Below are 15,914 nucleotides of genomic sequence, written 5' to 3'. Positions count from 1 at the left end.
TGTGGGTGATTGGGGGAGGAGGGCTGCAAAGAAGCAGGCACCTCACAAACCTCATAGTCCACCAAATACGATGGAAGGGTCTCAAACACAGTACTCCTGTGAGTGGACATCCTCAAATGTTCATGATTATTTAGCCCATAGTTGAAAAAATAATAGAACTATTTAATGTGGAGCAGAAAATTTGGATATGGCCCACAGAACTAATCTCAAAAATATCTTTTCCAAATTAATGGTCTTCACCAGCAGTGCTGAGTCAGTAATGAAGGGATGGTGTCAATTGTACATATTATCTAATATTTTGTAGATAAAATTCACAGTTATTTTAAAAATCACAAAATAGTTGAGTGTCAAAATGACCCCAGCAACTGAATGGGCATATTATGGCAGGACTCCTTAATAGCACCACAAGAGAAGAAAGACAGAACTGCACCACTTTATTCTCCCTAAATCCCTTGATCTTTAAGAGCTTATAAAAGAAGTTAAAACTTATACACAAGATAAACTCCTATTGGAAAGGCCCTTAAGGTGTTTCGAAAGCTAATTTCATTGGTTGAATTTCCAGCAGTAAGCCAGTTGCACAAATACATTAAAGATCATCCTGCCTTTGTGGTCTTAAATGGATTTTGTTCTTAGCTTTTTTTAAAATCCAAATTACTATTCCAGGAACAATGAAGGGATTTATAGTGATCCGTTCCATATGCTGTTTCTTTATTTTTCTTATTTGATATTCTTCTTGACAAATGAAATTTTTAAAAATCATCAGGGAAAGAAAAATATTTTCTAAAGAAGATGTAGATATTTACAGCGTCTATGTATTCACTCAGAGAGAGACAAAGTAGATTCATACAGCCATAAATCAGAATATGATTAATGCTTCTGCTCTGAAAGATAATTAGCTATTTGTTTAAATGAAGTCTATCACCTTCATTCCAGATGATAATATTTATCCATATCAATGGCAGATCTCTGCTGCCAAAATATGTACTAGGACTCTCAAACACATTAGTGTAACTCGAGTCTGTTTTTCAACCAATTGGCATTAAGTTGTACAATTAAGTTCCCCCCCAAAAAAAATCCCACCCTGTAGTAGACCTGAGTACTATGCCTATCAATGGGACCTAACATGTGAATATATTTTTTTCTTAAGACACAAGTCCTAAGTGCTCACATTCAGGTCCCATACATAGTGCCATTTTAAAGAAATCTAATATTAAATTCTCAAACCTAATGCTAACTTTCCAAAGCTTACTTTCAAATCAGCTCTACCTTTCAAAAATTAATGTTTATTTATTAAGCAAACCCTTTGGAAGCCCCTCTTTGGGCTTGCCTTCCCGAGCCTTCAGTGCATTTGTTAACATAGTCTTACAGGTAAGGAGAAGTTCTGATTTGAAAAAGTAAAACAGAATGAACCAAGCAAACAAAAAAGGAGTATCCAGGTACAGGAAATAAGCATTAGATAATGAGTAATACTATTGTATAATATAATTTGGAATCAAATAAGTCACTGCTGCAAGATAACATGAATGTCTAATCTTGTAATGCCCTACCAGTGAAATCTAGAAATCAAAAATTCCAAAACACCAGAATCATTAAAGGAAGTCTTCAGCACACAGGGGGATTGCTTCAAAGGAGAAATACAAGGACCTCCTTGTGTGTCCATATACAAAGGAATCACTTGACAATCTTAGACATAACACGGACACGTGTGTGTGTGTGTGTGTGTGTGTGTGTGCACTCTCATAAGATTCATCCACTTCCAAGATGTCCAAGAGAAAAGAAACTCTATTAGACTACAGTTTAAAATAACTGAGAAAGCTTGAAAAATTAAGTAAGTTGGTCACATGTGTGTTTTTTGCTAGATTGTTGGTCACATGTGTGTTTTTTGCTAGATTGATCTCCGCGATGACCCCAAAACGTTGGCCCGTCTGCTGTATATGAAAGAGAAACCTCTCACTTACGAGCATGGCGTGAAGCTTGCAAAAGCGGTATGTCAGGTTTGAAATCAATTTTAAATGTATGCTGAGTGAAGAGTTTGCTGTGTGCTTTGGCATTGGGTGAGCTGAATAGTTTTGCTCTGAGTTGCGGTGTGTTCAGAATCTGTTGCTTTCTACTCACCACTGTGCCCAAGCTAGGCTGGAAGGGGCCATTTGATTAGCGTTCTAGTCAGTTGGCACTGTCTATTTATCATTGGGAAAAAACTTAGTGGATTTAAACAGCTGGAGCTAAGTAGCTGCTGGTTTAGCAAGCTCAGAACACCTCCTTGCTGTATATAGCACAAATTAAAGGGAGGCTTAGATGTGTATTTGTAAATCTCACTGCCTATGAGCACAGTAACTCATTTAAAGGACCCTGTGTGTCGCATTTTGTGATTTTCTTGAGAGAGACTTAGATTAGCATCTGGTAGGCTTTTGTGTGCTCAGTATTTCTCATCATATAACGAACAGCCGCTCATAGGCTACCTGTTACGTGCAGCACATGGAAACATACACTCAAATAGGTGCCTTTAAAATTCTTGTTTTGCTTTCTAAGTGACTAGCCCTGCAAAACGCAAGCTCCAGGCAGTCAGAGTAGCTCTATGTCAGTCAAGAAACATAACAACTACAGAGTCTTCACAAACAAAGATATATGTGTTTTTCTTATTAAAACCTGATTGTGGGCACAAAAATAAGTATGGGGCACTCAGCTAGAGATGAATTAAGTCAGGTTTTGGTTCCATGAGTGCAGTGCGAGGCTGGGCATGGTGTGGCATGCTGAGACAGGAAGATCACAAATTCAAGGGCAACCGAGGCAAGTTAGAGAGACCCAGGCTCAAAATAAAATTAAAAAGGTTGGAGAGGTAGCTCAGCATTCTCTGGGCACAATTCCAGATACAGAAATTATTTCTAGTCCAGCTCTGTGGACTCTCTCATCATTCTATAAACTGTCTCTTTTCCAGCCACGTCTTTTTCTTCCAGGAGAATGAGAATGCGTCTCTGGGTCCTTCTGCCTTCTCAGACACTCAGCCCAAGGGCTCTCATTAACACACATTAATACCTGGCTCCATAGATAACAGTGCACTTCCCCCAGGAGCTCCTGGCGGGCTCAGCCACGGCTCCCTGCAGGACCTGGTCTCACTGTTCCCCGCTTCTGGGCCTGTCTCCCACCTTGTTCTGTCAGGTGGGAAGTTGGATTTGGTTTTATCTTCTTCTTCTTCTTCTTCTTCTTCTTCTTCTTCTTCTTCTTCTTCTTCTTCTTCTTCTTCTTCTTCTTTACCCTTCTAAAAAGAAATTGCTCCAAAGCCTCCCATCTCATTTCAGACTTATTTTGGGAACAATGGCTGAGTTCACCACTTTATTGCCTTTTGCCAGTTTCTCCTAGCAACTGCTCTCAGATACAAAAAGAATCGTGTTTGGCTTACAAAATCCAATTTAGAAGAAAACCAAGCAAGATTGTAACTGGTTTCTTCACAGTTCATGTAATTACAGAGATGCCTGAAGTTCCCTACTCTTCCACTTCCCTGTCAAGTAGTTTATAATAACAGGTGGCATTTATGGAGCGTTTACAGAGCCCTGAGCCAAGTGCTTTACATGCATCATCTTAATTAATCCTCACAGCCGCCCCCTGAGCTGTGTATAGTATTATCACTGCTCTCCGAGGGGAAACTGAGGCTCAGAGAGGTTAAGGTCACGCTGCTCAATAGTAGCAGAGCTAGGATGTGATAAACACCGAGCTCTTCTGCCCCCAGCTATAATCTGAAAAAAAAACCCTTAGGTTTGAAGCTTTTTTTAATATCCTGAAGGTCACATTTTAATGTGCACGTTCTCCCCAAAACTTCAGTGCTTTGCAGACTCAGAGTTCTCACATCCGCTCTTCTCTATTAAATGCTTCCCAGTCTCCAATGGGTTTTTCATCCATCTTTTCTTTTTGGTTTCACATACATAGTTGCATAATTCTTTACATTCAAAAGGCACATTTACACAAATGTCTTGTATCAATTTATCATACGTATTCTTTGTTTTCTCTCACTTATTATTCCTCTCACATATTGTGCTTTTAATTACCCACCCACACATCTGTAAACAGCCACACTACCACGAGATTTATTAAACACCTACCCTGGGCCAGGTGTTCATTCCTTTGTGTGTTCTTCTCAACTCCATCTGGCACAACTGCAACATGATTGCTAAGTGCAGGCTTCCTAAGACACTTTCAGATACGACACTCTCCTACTTCACTGTTGTTCACATTTTACTCTCGCTTGTCATCTTCTTCACCAGGTGACTTTCGTTGTGTCACCCTTTCCCTTAGCACCCTTTTTCTGCCAGGTTTTCACCATACAAAAGAGGGATCTAAAGCAACAAAACCCAGTAACCAGTGTTCCATTAACGCCGATCACCAGAAGTCTGAATCTCCTCTTGAATGATGGAGCCACAGGACCCGTTATTTCCCCTTCCCAGGCTGTGGAAGGCCAACACCCCACCATTCACATCGGGGTTACAGAGGCTCGTATGCAAGGGGAGGAGGCGGATAAGCAAACAGATGTGCTGAGCTGTGGGGCCCATTTCAGAGGCTACAATCCCACTAACAGAGGAAAATGTGACAGACACATTTGGAGTAGGATGGCTCAGAGAAGATTACTTGAAGCAGTTGACATCAGGGCCAGGTATTATCAAAGAGGAGAATAAGTTTTTCAGGTGGACAGAGTTCGTGGACAGGGTATAAAGACTCCAGGCAGAGAGGCCAGTATGTTCAAAAGCATCCTTTAAAACACAGGAATGATGGGCCAGATTATGCCCGCAAATATTTTGTCCAGTCTACACCAGTATTTTTTATGAAAGTTAGTGGCCAACTTTTAGCATTTTGGAAGCTTTGAACAAATATATATATGGTGCCTCTGGCTTCTGAGGAATTTCCGCAACCCTAGGCGAGAATTTCCTCACCTAAAACTTTCAGTCTTTTAGACAAAGGTGCGTACCCTGAAGCCTGCCCCAGTTCTGCCATTTATACCATCCTATATCTGAGCAGGGCATTCACATCATCTACCCTGGAGCGAGCATCCTTAGAGTCCTGAAAAAAACATCAAACCAGGAACGCTCCTCCTCTTCCAGCAGTTGGTGGATGCTGATTGGTTGAAGCAGCATTACTCTCACAGTTTCTTTCCTTTGGATTCTTGTTCCCTTTCTTGGCTGTCTGTCTGCTCTAATCTCGAATCAGGAATAAAACCTCTGCCGTTACTTTAGATCCCACCTGACCCCTCTGATCCCTGCTCCTCCATTCATTGTGGGGAATGCCCCCCTTCTCTCTCTTTCCCTCTGTCTGCAACACTTCTCTCTTTGACTCATTAGGGTTTTATATCTTTTAGGGTTCTTTTTGTTTTTGTTTTTGTTTTTATGTCTCTCAATCTCAATTTCTTTCTGTTGCTGGGGACAGCAAAGCAGAGTGATTGAGACTGTGGCTCAAGAGATGGACAAATTCTAATATCAGCTGTGTTCTTAGGTGTGTGGCCTCAGATGGTTTTCTTAACTTCTCTGGGCATCAGTTCCCTGAGCTATAACATGAGGATAGTGATAAACTGGTCCTCGTAAAGTTGCTATGGTGACGAGATGAGCTGCCGTACAAAGTCTAGTCAGCAAACCGCAGTGAAATCGATGCTATCCTCAGACATGACTGGCTGGAAAGACTTCTCTGCTGTCATTCCTGCCCATTGCTTTTTGTCTTATTGTATAAAATGTCCCCCTGCCACCAGGACAACCTGGAAGAACTACATTGTGTTTTACTGGCTTGTCCCTGTGAGTTTATTTGTATGTCAGACTCTTACATTGCTGTGCATCTGTGGCATATCTCCCAGCTTTTGAAACAGTAAGTCTTAGCTATTGTAAAATTATCAGAAAGTGCTCTCTCTATTTATATCCTCCCTTTCCTTGAAATACATCAGCTTGGTAAGGCGTGTTACTGATTGCTAGCCTATGTGTCCAAACAAGGATCTTCAGAATCCTGCACTCTCACTGATGGATTGGCAATATTGACTGAGGAGATCGTTTTGCTCCAACAGGCAGAAGAAGCTGCTGCTGAAAAAAAACAGCTGTATTTCTCTGAGACAATTTTCCATTTCACATTATTAAGGAAACAAATGATTTCTTCAGCAGTCCCTCCAGCATGGCTGTGCCTTTTCCCTGAACCGGAATGAATTCTTCTTTCTGACCTCAGAGCCCTTGAAACACAGTAACAATACTCATCATAACTGGGTTCTCTTTCCCACACTCCTTCCCACTCACACCCAAAAGCTGTTGGTGAATTTTCCTGGAACGATCAACACAAGGCACAATGTTTTGTTAACCTTCTTATACAATGATCGCTTTATCTGCCGTTTCATTATCTTCAGTAATGTCAGAATCAGGGGAGACAAGTTTAGACTCCTTCTGCATCATCAAAAACCAAGCTCTCATGCCCCATCTGCAGTGCTGGGAGCAGGAGGAGAAGAGAGACCCTCCCATCTTGCTGGGGCGAGGGGGCAGTGGCCCGTGTGAACACAATTTGGCCCAGCTCTTCTGGAATCTCCAGAATCTGTCTGAGGCTTGTGATCATCATTCTGGGGGTTTCCCAGATAGAAGGGGAGAAGGGTCCCACAGCAGCCTATAGGTTTCCTAGCATGAGTGTTAAAAGCTGGCACATTACAAGTCTTTCAGCTGGACCTACTGTTAAATTAATGTGCTTTTCTACATGTGCTCATATCCGACATAGACACAGTCTCCAAATGCGACAATGACATTATTAGGAAAACTCTCTCTGCCCTTTATTCCTCTCTAAGAACAGAATCCTACTATTTTTTGGTTGCACCTAGACTTTATTCTCTTCTGATTATTATTTATCCCTTTCTGATTATTTTTTAAAGTTATTTCTTAGCCCAAAGACCAACCATGATCAAAATGACAAAAAGGTTTTCAACATCCATCAGTGGTTTTGATACCATGAGTTTGGTATTTCTCTTTGCCTCATACAGGAACCATTCCAGTCCACAAAAGGAAAGAAAGAGAATAATTTCTAGGCCTAACTAAAACAGCTTTATTTTATACGTTGTCATCATGTCTGTGCCTTGTGGGTAAGTGAGCAGCTTGTCCCACTGATTGTCAGCTTCACCAGAGCTGAGCAGTCGGGTGGGTTACCGTCAAGAAACAAGGCAAAGAACAGTCACAAAGAGCGAGAGCAGAGCTTAGGTCTAGTTCCTTTACTTTCTAGCTGGCCTCTCATGTTCCTCTCCTGGGGCTGTTCCTGTGCTACGCTAAACACTATCACTAATCTCTTCTTAGTCCACACACTGCAAATTGACTGGTCACACCCAAGGGCACCCATGTCGGCATCCTGCATGTCCCACAGGGGGGTTTTTTTAATTGGTAAGTATTAAATAAAAGCTTAAGTTCCCAGATCTTCTTGAAAAATGCAAAAACACAACTCAACAATCGTACATGGAACAGAGTAAGACCACTCACTCTGGAGGGGCACGTGCTTTACAGGCTGCCCCCCCATCCCTGTTGCCTCTCACCAGCCCTGGTTTATTCATTTATGGAAGGTTCTGGCCATAACAGGCACATGATTTGGGGGCCTTTCAGCCATTCATCGGCTGTAGTCTCCAGGAGTTCACCATCCAGCCAAGTTCTTCTAATCTAACTTCTTTTCAAAGCGAATCTTACAATGCAAAACAAATCAAGTATTTTCCTTAGATATTCTTAGTATTGAGAGGCCTGTGTCATGTTGTCAGCTCACATGGAGCATGTGAGAAATATCCAGGTGTCCCTCAGATGAAGCTGACATGCTTATGATCATGCTTATGCTTATGCTTAACATGCTTCATGCTTATGATCTTCTTACTGAGAATCTATAGTTTTGGCCTGAATTTCTGACTTTCATAGATCATTCATGAATATACAACATACCATGGTATGAAATCATACCATTTTTCAAAACACAAAAAGTTTTGAAATAAAGCCCTAAGCAAGTGCAAAATATTTTATCATTTAAATCGACCGTCCACTGATAGGAAGTAGGTTTCTGTGAATACGTGTATTTTATGATTTCTGTTTTAACATGTTTTGATATTTTTTAATTTCTTAAAATATACTTTGAAAGTGTGTTGAAACTGAATAATCATACCATTCAGATGTACTCTGCTGCAAGATACCCTCTGAGAAGTATATCCCAATCAGAACAGCCTAGAAACCCCACTACCCTATCGTGTTAGCAGCGCAGCTGACACCTGGCCTTTCCGCCCCCGGAAGGTGCAGCTGGCTGGGATTTGACTGCTGCAGCCTGCAACTGACTCAACACTGTGCAGCCCTGCATTTCACAAAATAATTCAAACTTACACGGCTTTCAATTCCCTTCTAATGCTTTATACCATTACGTGACCTGCATTGATAGTACAAGACTGTTTTAAAAAAATTAGGGTAATGGACCACATTGCAAACAAGGAAATTAATGCCCGCGAACCCCCAGGCTGTTTCAGGGAACATGCGCAGGTCGGGGTTTGGCAGATGTTGCCCCACAGTGGTTTTCGCTCTGTTCTTCCTGCTCTTCATGGCTTTCTCTCTTTTGTGTTCAAGATCGGAGCACAGTGCTACTTGGAATGCTCAGCCCTGACTCAGAAAGGTCTTAAAGCCGTTTTTGATGAAGCGATCCTCACCATTTTCCACCCCAAGAAAAAGAAGAAGTGCTGCTCTGGGTGTCGCAGCTGCTGTTCCGTTATCTGAGGTTGCTCCAGCCCAGGGGAGAGAGGTCAGAAGACAACCTCTGCCACCCAGCCCCCACTGGAAAGAAGAGCACGACAGAGAGCAAGTCCTGCCCGCTGTGAGCTTTTCCACCAGCACCCTCGTCTGTCCACCAACTGCCACGTCCCCTGCCAGCCCGAAGCAGCCACCCTGCACACAAGACTGAGACACTGAGCCCTGAGCTCAGGCAGGCCTGCTGCTGAGCGTGCTGGATACAAAGTTGAAATCATCTTGCATTCTGCAGCTCCCCCTCTGGTGAGCTGGAACTGATAGAAATCTCGCTGGAAAATCAAGAGAAACTTGATTCCTGTGTTGGTGGCCTTACTTGATGACTTCTACAAAACTTAGGAACACAACGCTACCCTTCTTTTCCTGAAACTGCTATTTTCACCCAAGTGCCTTACATAGATTTGTGTTACTGCAAGAAATCTCCAATTGACTCAGGTCTTAACAAATTCACACCAAAGCAGGCTAAAGACACGATGGTTCCTGTTCATTTCCTTTTTTAGCAGGTTTCTACCAAAGTTACTGAAACCAACATATACCTCTGAATGCCTGATTGTCAGATGCAAGAAAACTTTAAGTTTTCAGAAATTTACAAAGCCATAATTTTTTAGCCTGGTTAAAAAGAAAACACCATCTGAATTACTATATATCCGCATATTTTGCCAAAGATTCACCCTACAGATGCTTGAATTGTAGATAGGCTGCTTCTTTCCATATCATATTGCCGTGGCTCACTAAAAATGAACTGTGTTTATGAAGGTAGCATTTCTGCTTTTTATACAAACTGAGGGAAAGCGGCTGAACTCATCTTTTCATATTATTCTTCATTCAGCAAAGTAGACAATCCGACTTCCCCCCGTCTCTGTGCAAATCTTTTCCTTCCTCGGTTTTCTATTTCTTCTCAGCCTTATTCCTTCTATTCCTCCAAATATAGTAACAGCCTGACCTCATAGAGAAATCTGGATGTTGAACATGAAAAAACAAATGTTTAACAACCCCCCCAAATCAGCCAAACTGTCTCTTTTTTTGTATTTGCTTCAACTGCAAGTGCTTCTCCGCCTGCCCTCTGCAAGCTCCTATTCTAAATAGAATGATGCTCCCCAGTTACAAAAGGCGTTAAATTATTGCTCCCCTCTTTCCCTGCTCTTTCTTCCAAATATCTGTTTAGAAACTCTGGGCCCATTTCCAGAGCAGCGCACAACATACAACACGGCCTTGGCCCTGGGAAGGGAAAAGCATGTGATTATTTGCTCTTTCTACATGAAAATTCATTTTATTTTATTGCAAGGGTGAGGTTTATCTTTGCAGTTTTCCCATGTTTTCCCAGATTCTAGCTCCCCCTAATGAGGGCACCTTCTGGTCTCTTCTGCTCCTGGGAGAGCCACGTAAAAAGAGAAGTGTCTTTGCTCTTAAGATCATCCATAATTACGCTTCAGTCTTTGGGGTTCTATTTGTTTAGAACCTGAGACGTGTTTTTCCTCCTCCCGTATTTCAAGTACTAGTTCCTTTCTCTCCAATCTAATTGCTAAACATTTTTTAAAATATACACACATCTTAAAGGAAACAGGAGTTTTGTTAAGTCACAGTTCGATATTTAGAAAAAACAAGGACTTTCTGCCTTTGTAAATGGAAACCAACCATGTATGACCTATAACTCTGCCGAGGTTATGAATTCATCCTTTACAAACAATAATGAGCATTTAGCCCTGTAATAAAGGAAGTTCTGTTAGCCAGTTTTGTTGCATTACTTCATAGTTACATCTTGCTAAAGAGCCACTCCCCACTTCTCATTGATGTGGATGAAAAATGGAGAACAGTACCTTGGCTCCACCAAGAAAAATGTTCCAGATGTGTGCACTCAACCAGCAAATAGCTCCTCAGGTCATCACCTCCCTAATGGGCCACTGGGATTACTTGTTCATGGTGGGAAAATCACTCTCCCGCCTGGAACCAGAACCTGTAGAGACCATTAGTGTCGGAACAGAGCAGACTCCAAGAGGTCTTAGGGGCTAATTACAAAATAAAATCACATGGAACAAAGCTACATAAATGAATTCATGCCGTTCCAGCACATTAATCATTCACTCTTTGTCTTGTGCCAAGATCTCGCTCATGTCACTAAAAAGTATTTTTGGCCACCAGGTTGAATAAAACTGTTGTGAAACAGAAAGTAAACAGGCATAGGCATCTAGAGAAGGATCCTTTAAAGGTCCATACAACAAGCAACAACTGATCTCCACGTAAGGCCAGAGTTTTCACTTTTCAGAATTAAAAAAGATACCAGAAACTATGGCCCAGACCAGGCAAAGTGGTACATACCTGTCTTCCCAGCACTTGGGCAGCTGAGACAGGAGGATCATTACTTTGGGTTCAAGGTCAGCTTGAGCTACATAATGAGTTCAAGGTCACCCTGCACTAGAAAGTGAGAAGCTGTATCATAAAAACAAAAACCAAAGGAAAGACACCATGGTCCAGTCCTTCACTGTATACTTGAGAAACTCAGCCTGCATGGGCTAAGAGAGGTGCTGGCGCAGAACTGGGCAGATCTCAGCTTTTCTGCTGAATGTCTTTCAACCCATACTGTAAATTCTTCATTTCTGCATACATTAACTTGGAGTTTTGTAGCTATACCATTGGAGTTGCAACTGTTTACTCTAAAGATTCTAGCTATATTTTTAACATATGACTTCATGCAACTTGGCCACTATAAAGAAGGTAATCTGTTAAACTAGTAATAAACTAGCCTACATTACAGTGTAATCTCAATATAATGACTCAATCAAGAGGCTACTTTGACCAATTTTTTTTTCACTCAGATGATTGGGCACTCGATAGAACAAGTGAACTTCCTGGGCTATTTGAGAAATATAAAAGGACAAAGACACTCGCCAAAGCCATAGCCATAATTACAAGTCTGGGATGATTTCTGCCAAAGATAGTTAGACTTGGAGAACAATACTGAAAGCAATAACTACTGCAGCCCTAAACCAGGAAATGTTAAGCTGGAAATTCAAAAACTAAGCCACACATGTATGACAGGAAAGGAGAGGGCTTCGGTGCTGAGACATCAACAGCAATTTTCTGATCATGACATACAAAGGACCATTTGAAAGATTTCTAGGCTATCAAAGAAGTACCAAACAAAGTGAATAAACCCTAGACAGTTTTCATCAGACCACCAATCAGGAAACCAATCATAAGACAAAAAACATGCCTGACAATTCTCCCAGAGGGTTGTTAATTTCTGCCTACTCTCTAAAAACAGGGGAAAGGGAAGACTGTTGATGTTAGCATGCAATCAGCAGCACAAATCACCGGGTAATTTCACCTTATGATTTGCTACAAATGAACGCTATCCTGGGGAGAGCTCCTCTGGTCTTTAGTAGCAGAGAGAGACTTCATCCTCTCACCTACCCTGCTTATACACAGCAGGAAGCCAAGGGGAAACTTACCAAGAAACACAAGTGAATAAATTACTTTGAACATTTCCTTGAGCATGAACATGATTTAAAACTTGGAAAGGATGACTTGGAGGTATCTAGAAAGATCATTAGTTAGATGAATGATATTTATTCATCTTCAGAGGTATATTTCCAGATAGTTTGTATTTAATATGTACAGATACAATAATAGAATGCAAAAATTAAAGTTAAAACAATAATGCATTGTTCTTCAATAATCAGCAAAGACCAGAAAGAAAATTTAAAAAAAGAGAGAGAGAGAAAATCAGAACATCAGGCTCTGCTTAGCATCACTTCAGCCATCAGGGGCTTGGCCAGGCTTTCTGGGGATGTCTTTGGGCCAGGGAAGAATGAGTTGGAGAGGTTTGGCTCCTCTGTGAAATGATGGGATGCAAGTTCAACAGCCGTTGTTGGCTCTGAACGTCCATTGCAGGAAATGAGAGTAGAAGCTGCATGATTAATCTTGGTCACAATCTATGTTTTTCCTCCTTGGAGAATGACGTCCAAAACTACGGTTGCTTTGTTGCATGTGTTTTAATTGTGTTCTATCCTGGTGGCTTTTTCCAAGTTCTGCAATAATTCAAAAACTTCTGACACAACAACTGCAGTAATTTTTTGTCTGTATTTTAATCCACATACTCCAAGCATCTCAGTACATGCAGTTACCCTTACTTAACAGGGTCTGACCCGCGTTATAGGGTGTAGTGGATTGGTAACTGTTAGTCAACTTAAACACCAGCTGTACTGAATCAGCATGGTGCTGAGTTAGATGGCTCACCTGAGGTGTGTTATCAGCATAAAAAGGAGACCTGCAGAGGAAGAGTAGCATTGTGGGTTCTCCTGAGTGTTGTTGTTAGGAGCTATTGGTTCTCTTGGAGGATTTTGTCATGCTGCTTCCCTGACACGAACTCAACTATTATCATCGGAGCTACTTGGAACCTTGTTGCTGAGAATGCCTGCAGTTTACTTTGGGAGGCTCTGGACCTTTGAACATCACTTCGTGGCTCTAAAGGGGAAGATACATGCTGTTTATTCTCCAGGAGAAGTTTGTTATGCTGGCTTCCTGATATGTGCTCAGCTGTTCTCATTGTAGGAGGAGCTCAGGACCTCACTGTCACTGAGGATGGCTGTGGTACTTATCAGGGGAGCTCTGGTTCTGCTTCTTGGCTCCAGTGAAGAATCCTCAGCCTCCTGGCACAGATCTTTCACCCTGCTAGCATAGACATTGTAGCTTTCACCTTTAACCTTTGTGCCTTCCCAGTGCAGATCCATGGTATAGACTTGCATGAGTCGTTGTCATGGGCTCTAGGTCTTCAGCTGAACTCATGCAGGATATTGCCATGAGATCTAGGCCCTCAGCCAGATTATCTAGGTCTTCAGTATTGCGAACAGATTTCCTGCACTTCCTTTGTATTTGACTCCTTGGATGCCCATTATACATAACAATATAAATGATGTGCCCTGTATGTAATTGTTCTCCTTGACAAGCCCTGACAACAACATAGCGGATGTGATATCATGGCATTATCAGTTTGCAAGGCTCAGACCTCAGTCTTCCCTGAAGCATCCTTACTCAGCACACTTAGTCTCTCAGTGACACTGCACAAATCAGTCTCTCTCTCTTTTTTTCTCTTGAGTGTATGTTAGTTCTCTGAGGAAAAAAACAGAAACACTTTCTGAGAAAGTGTGTTTGTGCTTTTTTAATACACATCTAAAGTTCCCTCTACCTGACATTTTTTCATCATTTTTAAAGCAGGTTCTTTTCTTCGCAAGAAGCCACAGGCATGAAAGTTAATGAATTCTCCTCCTTGTCACCTGGTTAAATTGTCTTTTGCTCCAAGTGAAGAGGAATTGCTATTTAAGTGCATCTCAGCAGAATTTTGTCTCCGTTCCAACAGCCCCTGTTCCACCCATTGCTGCGTCTGCAGATCCAGGGAAGCAGAGCGGACCCGCTCAGCAGCTGGCGTTCCTACATGTGGATCTTTTTCAATGGCTATGCTATGTACTCTTTTCATAATTAATGGAACATTATTTCATTGTACTCTTAAACCTTGCAGTTTCTCCTATGCTGAATTCTGATTTTCAGGTCATTAAATATCTCCCCCTACTCCGTTCTCCTTTGTGGGTCATTTGAAAGTGTCTCTATCAGCCACTCCAGCTGACTGACTTTTGTGGGTCTCTTATAAGTTCTCTTGCTTTTTGCAGTTCAAAGTGTGGCCCAGGACCAGACCCCATCAACATCACTAGAGCACTGCTTAGGACTACAGTCTCAGACTCAGTCCAACCTTGCTGAACCAGATTTTGCATTTTAGTGAGCTCCCCACACAATGTGCGTACACATAAGACCTGGGAAAGAACCAGGAGGCAACCAAGTTCATTATCAATCTTACTTTCAGCCATGTAAGATCTGCCTGATGAAGACACCATCAGCTCAGCCTGGCTCTTGTTAATATTTGAGTCACTTGTCTTTACTAGGTGAAGAAAAGGACTGTCAGAGCATTTTCTTTTTATTGACCTGTGCTACCCAGATACAATAAAGGAGTGCGTGTATTTTAGAATAGGGCAAAAAAAGCAGCAACTAGCTTGAAAGATTTTCTGCACTCTGAAGTATTTCTGTTCTAAAATTCTTTTTGATAAGGGGGGAAGGAAAATGCCCCCCAACTTACCTTCCATGAAGAAATAAGAAGGATTCATATTATGTGAAGTTTACAGATTACTGAATAAAGATAAAACAAATTTCTGAGTCATAAAAATTTGGAGCAGCTTCCATCTCATTGCTTCAGACCTGGAGCTCCATCTGTGACATAAAGACTGACCACAAACCACTTGTCCTATAGACGGGACAGGAACCCATTCTGCTAACTTGACTCTCTCTGCATTACTGTCTCAAGCACAGACCAGAGGCTCATTCACTTATTCACCGCAGTTCTACAAACATCACGAGGGACCAGGCTTTGCTCTCCCTGCCCACACCTCACTCTCTGTACAAAGTCCTTTTAAAAATTGTACCTACACAGATGGAAGTCTATGGTCTCATTCAGGCCCCCTACTGCCGAAGAAGTCACGTGCAAATCCTACCTACCTTTAATCACATCAGAGAACACTAGAGCCACGACTGCTCTGTACCTGCAAACGGCCTCACTAACCCGGCTAGGATGTCAGTGTTTCAATCCCAGAAAAAGAAGCTGATAACACTGGACACACGCAGACACCAAGCTGCCACCCCTTGGCACAGGACAGGCCATCCCCTCTCCCAGCCCAGGGCCCCGCCCTATGCACACAGAGGCATTTTCGGTTCAGTCAGGGGGCCTTATGCTCAAGCAGCAGAAACCAATTTGCGTCCAAGGTGGCCCTTCCACCAGGACCCTTTAAGCTAGGAAACCCTTTCCCCAGGGAGCAGCACTGTCCATCACCGCAACTCACATTCCCAGTGGGCTTTAACCTAAGCCAAACACGGCGTCTCACCAAAGGTCATTGTCACTACTGCTAATGTATCCATGACTTCTTGCCTGTAACCACTGAAGCAAGCTGCCAAAGAGCGCTTCTTTTCTTTTCTTTTCTCTTTTCTTTTCGAGACGGGGTCTCACTGTGCAGTTCCTGCTGGCCTTGAGCTCGCTTTGTAGCCCAGGCTGGTCTCTGACTTGCAATGATCTTCCTGCCTCATCTTTTCTCTTTCTATTAAGTTGACTGGTACGTTCTAGGTATA

The 15,914-nt window shown here is 42.1% G+C and overlaps 1 protein-coding gene across 4 annotated transcripts in view; it reads left to right on the top strand.

Moving 5' to 3' along the window:
* The window catches only part of Rhoj (ras homolog family member J), a 124,065-nt gene that overhangs the window by 88,878 nt on the left and 19,273 nt on the right, over window positions 1-15,914 (top strand). Inside the window, exons 4-5 of one of the 4 annotated variants that reach the window (XM_063241104.1) lie at window positions 1,890-1,985; window positions 13,965-14,315. In XM_063241104.1, coding sequence (XP_063097174.1) covers window positions 1,890-1,985; window positions 13,965-14,003 — 135 coding nt within the window. In that variant the 3' untranslated portion in view covers window positions 14,004-14,315. Of the gene's footprint in view, window positions 1-1,889; window positions 1,986-8,576; window positions 14,316-15,914 lie in introns of those variants that run through there. The other 3 variants (XM_063241103.1, XM_003472316.5, XM_063241102.1) reach the window with 3 other exon arrangements.

Source organism: Cavia porcellus, unplaced genomic scaffold (genome assembly GCF_034190915.1).
Source record: "Cavia porcellus strain 051 isolate PalLab524CR breed Dunkin Hartley unplaced genomic scaffold, mCavPor4.1 scaffold_31, whole genome shotgun sequence".
Taxonomy (NCBI): Eukaryota; Metazoa; Chordata; class Mammalia; order Rodentia; family Caviidae; genus Cavia; species Cavia porcellus.
The sequence above is the reverse complement of the archived record's forward strand: the minus strand, read 5'-3'. Positions and strand labels throughout refer to the sequence as shown.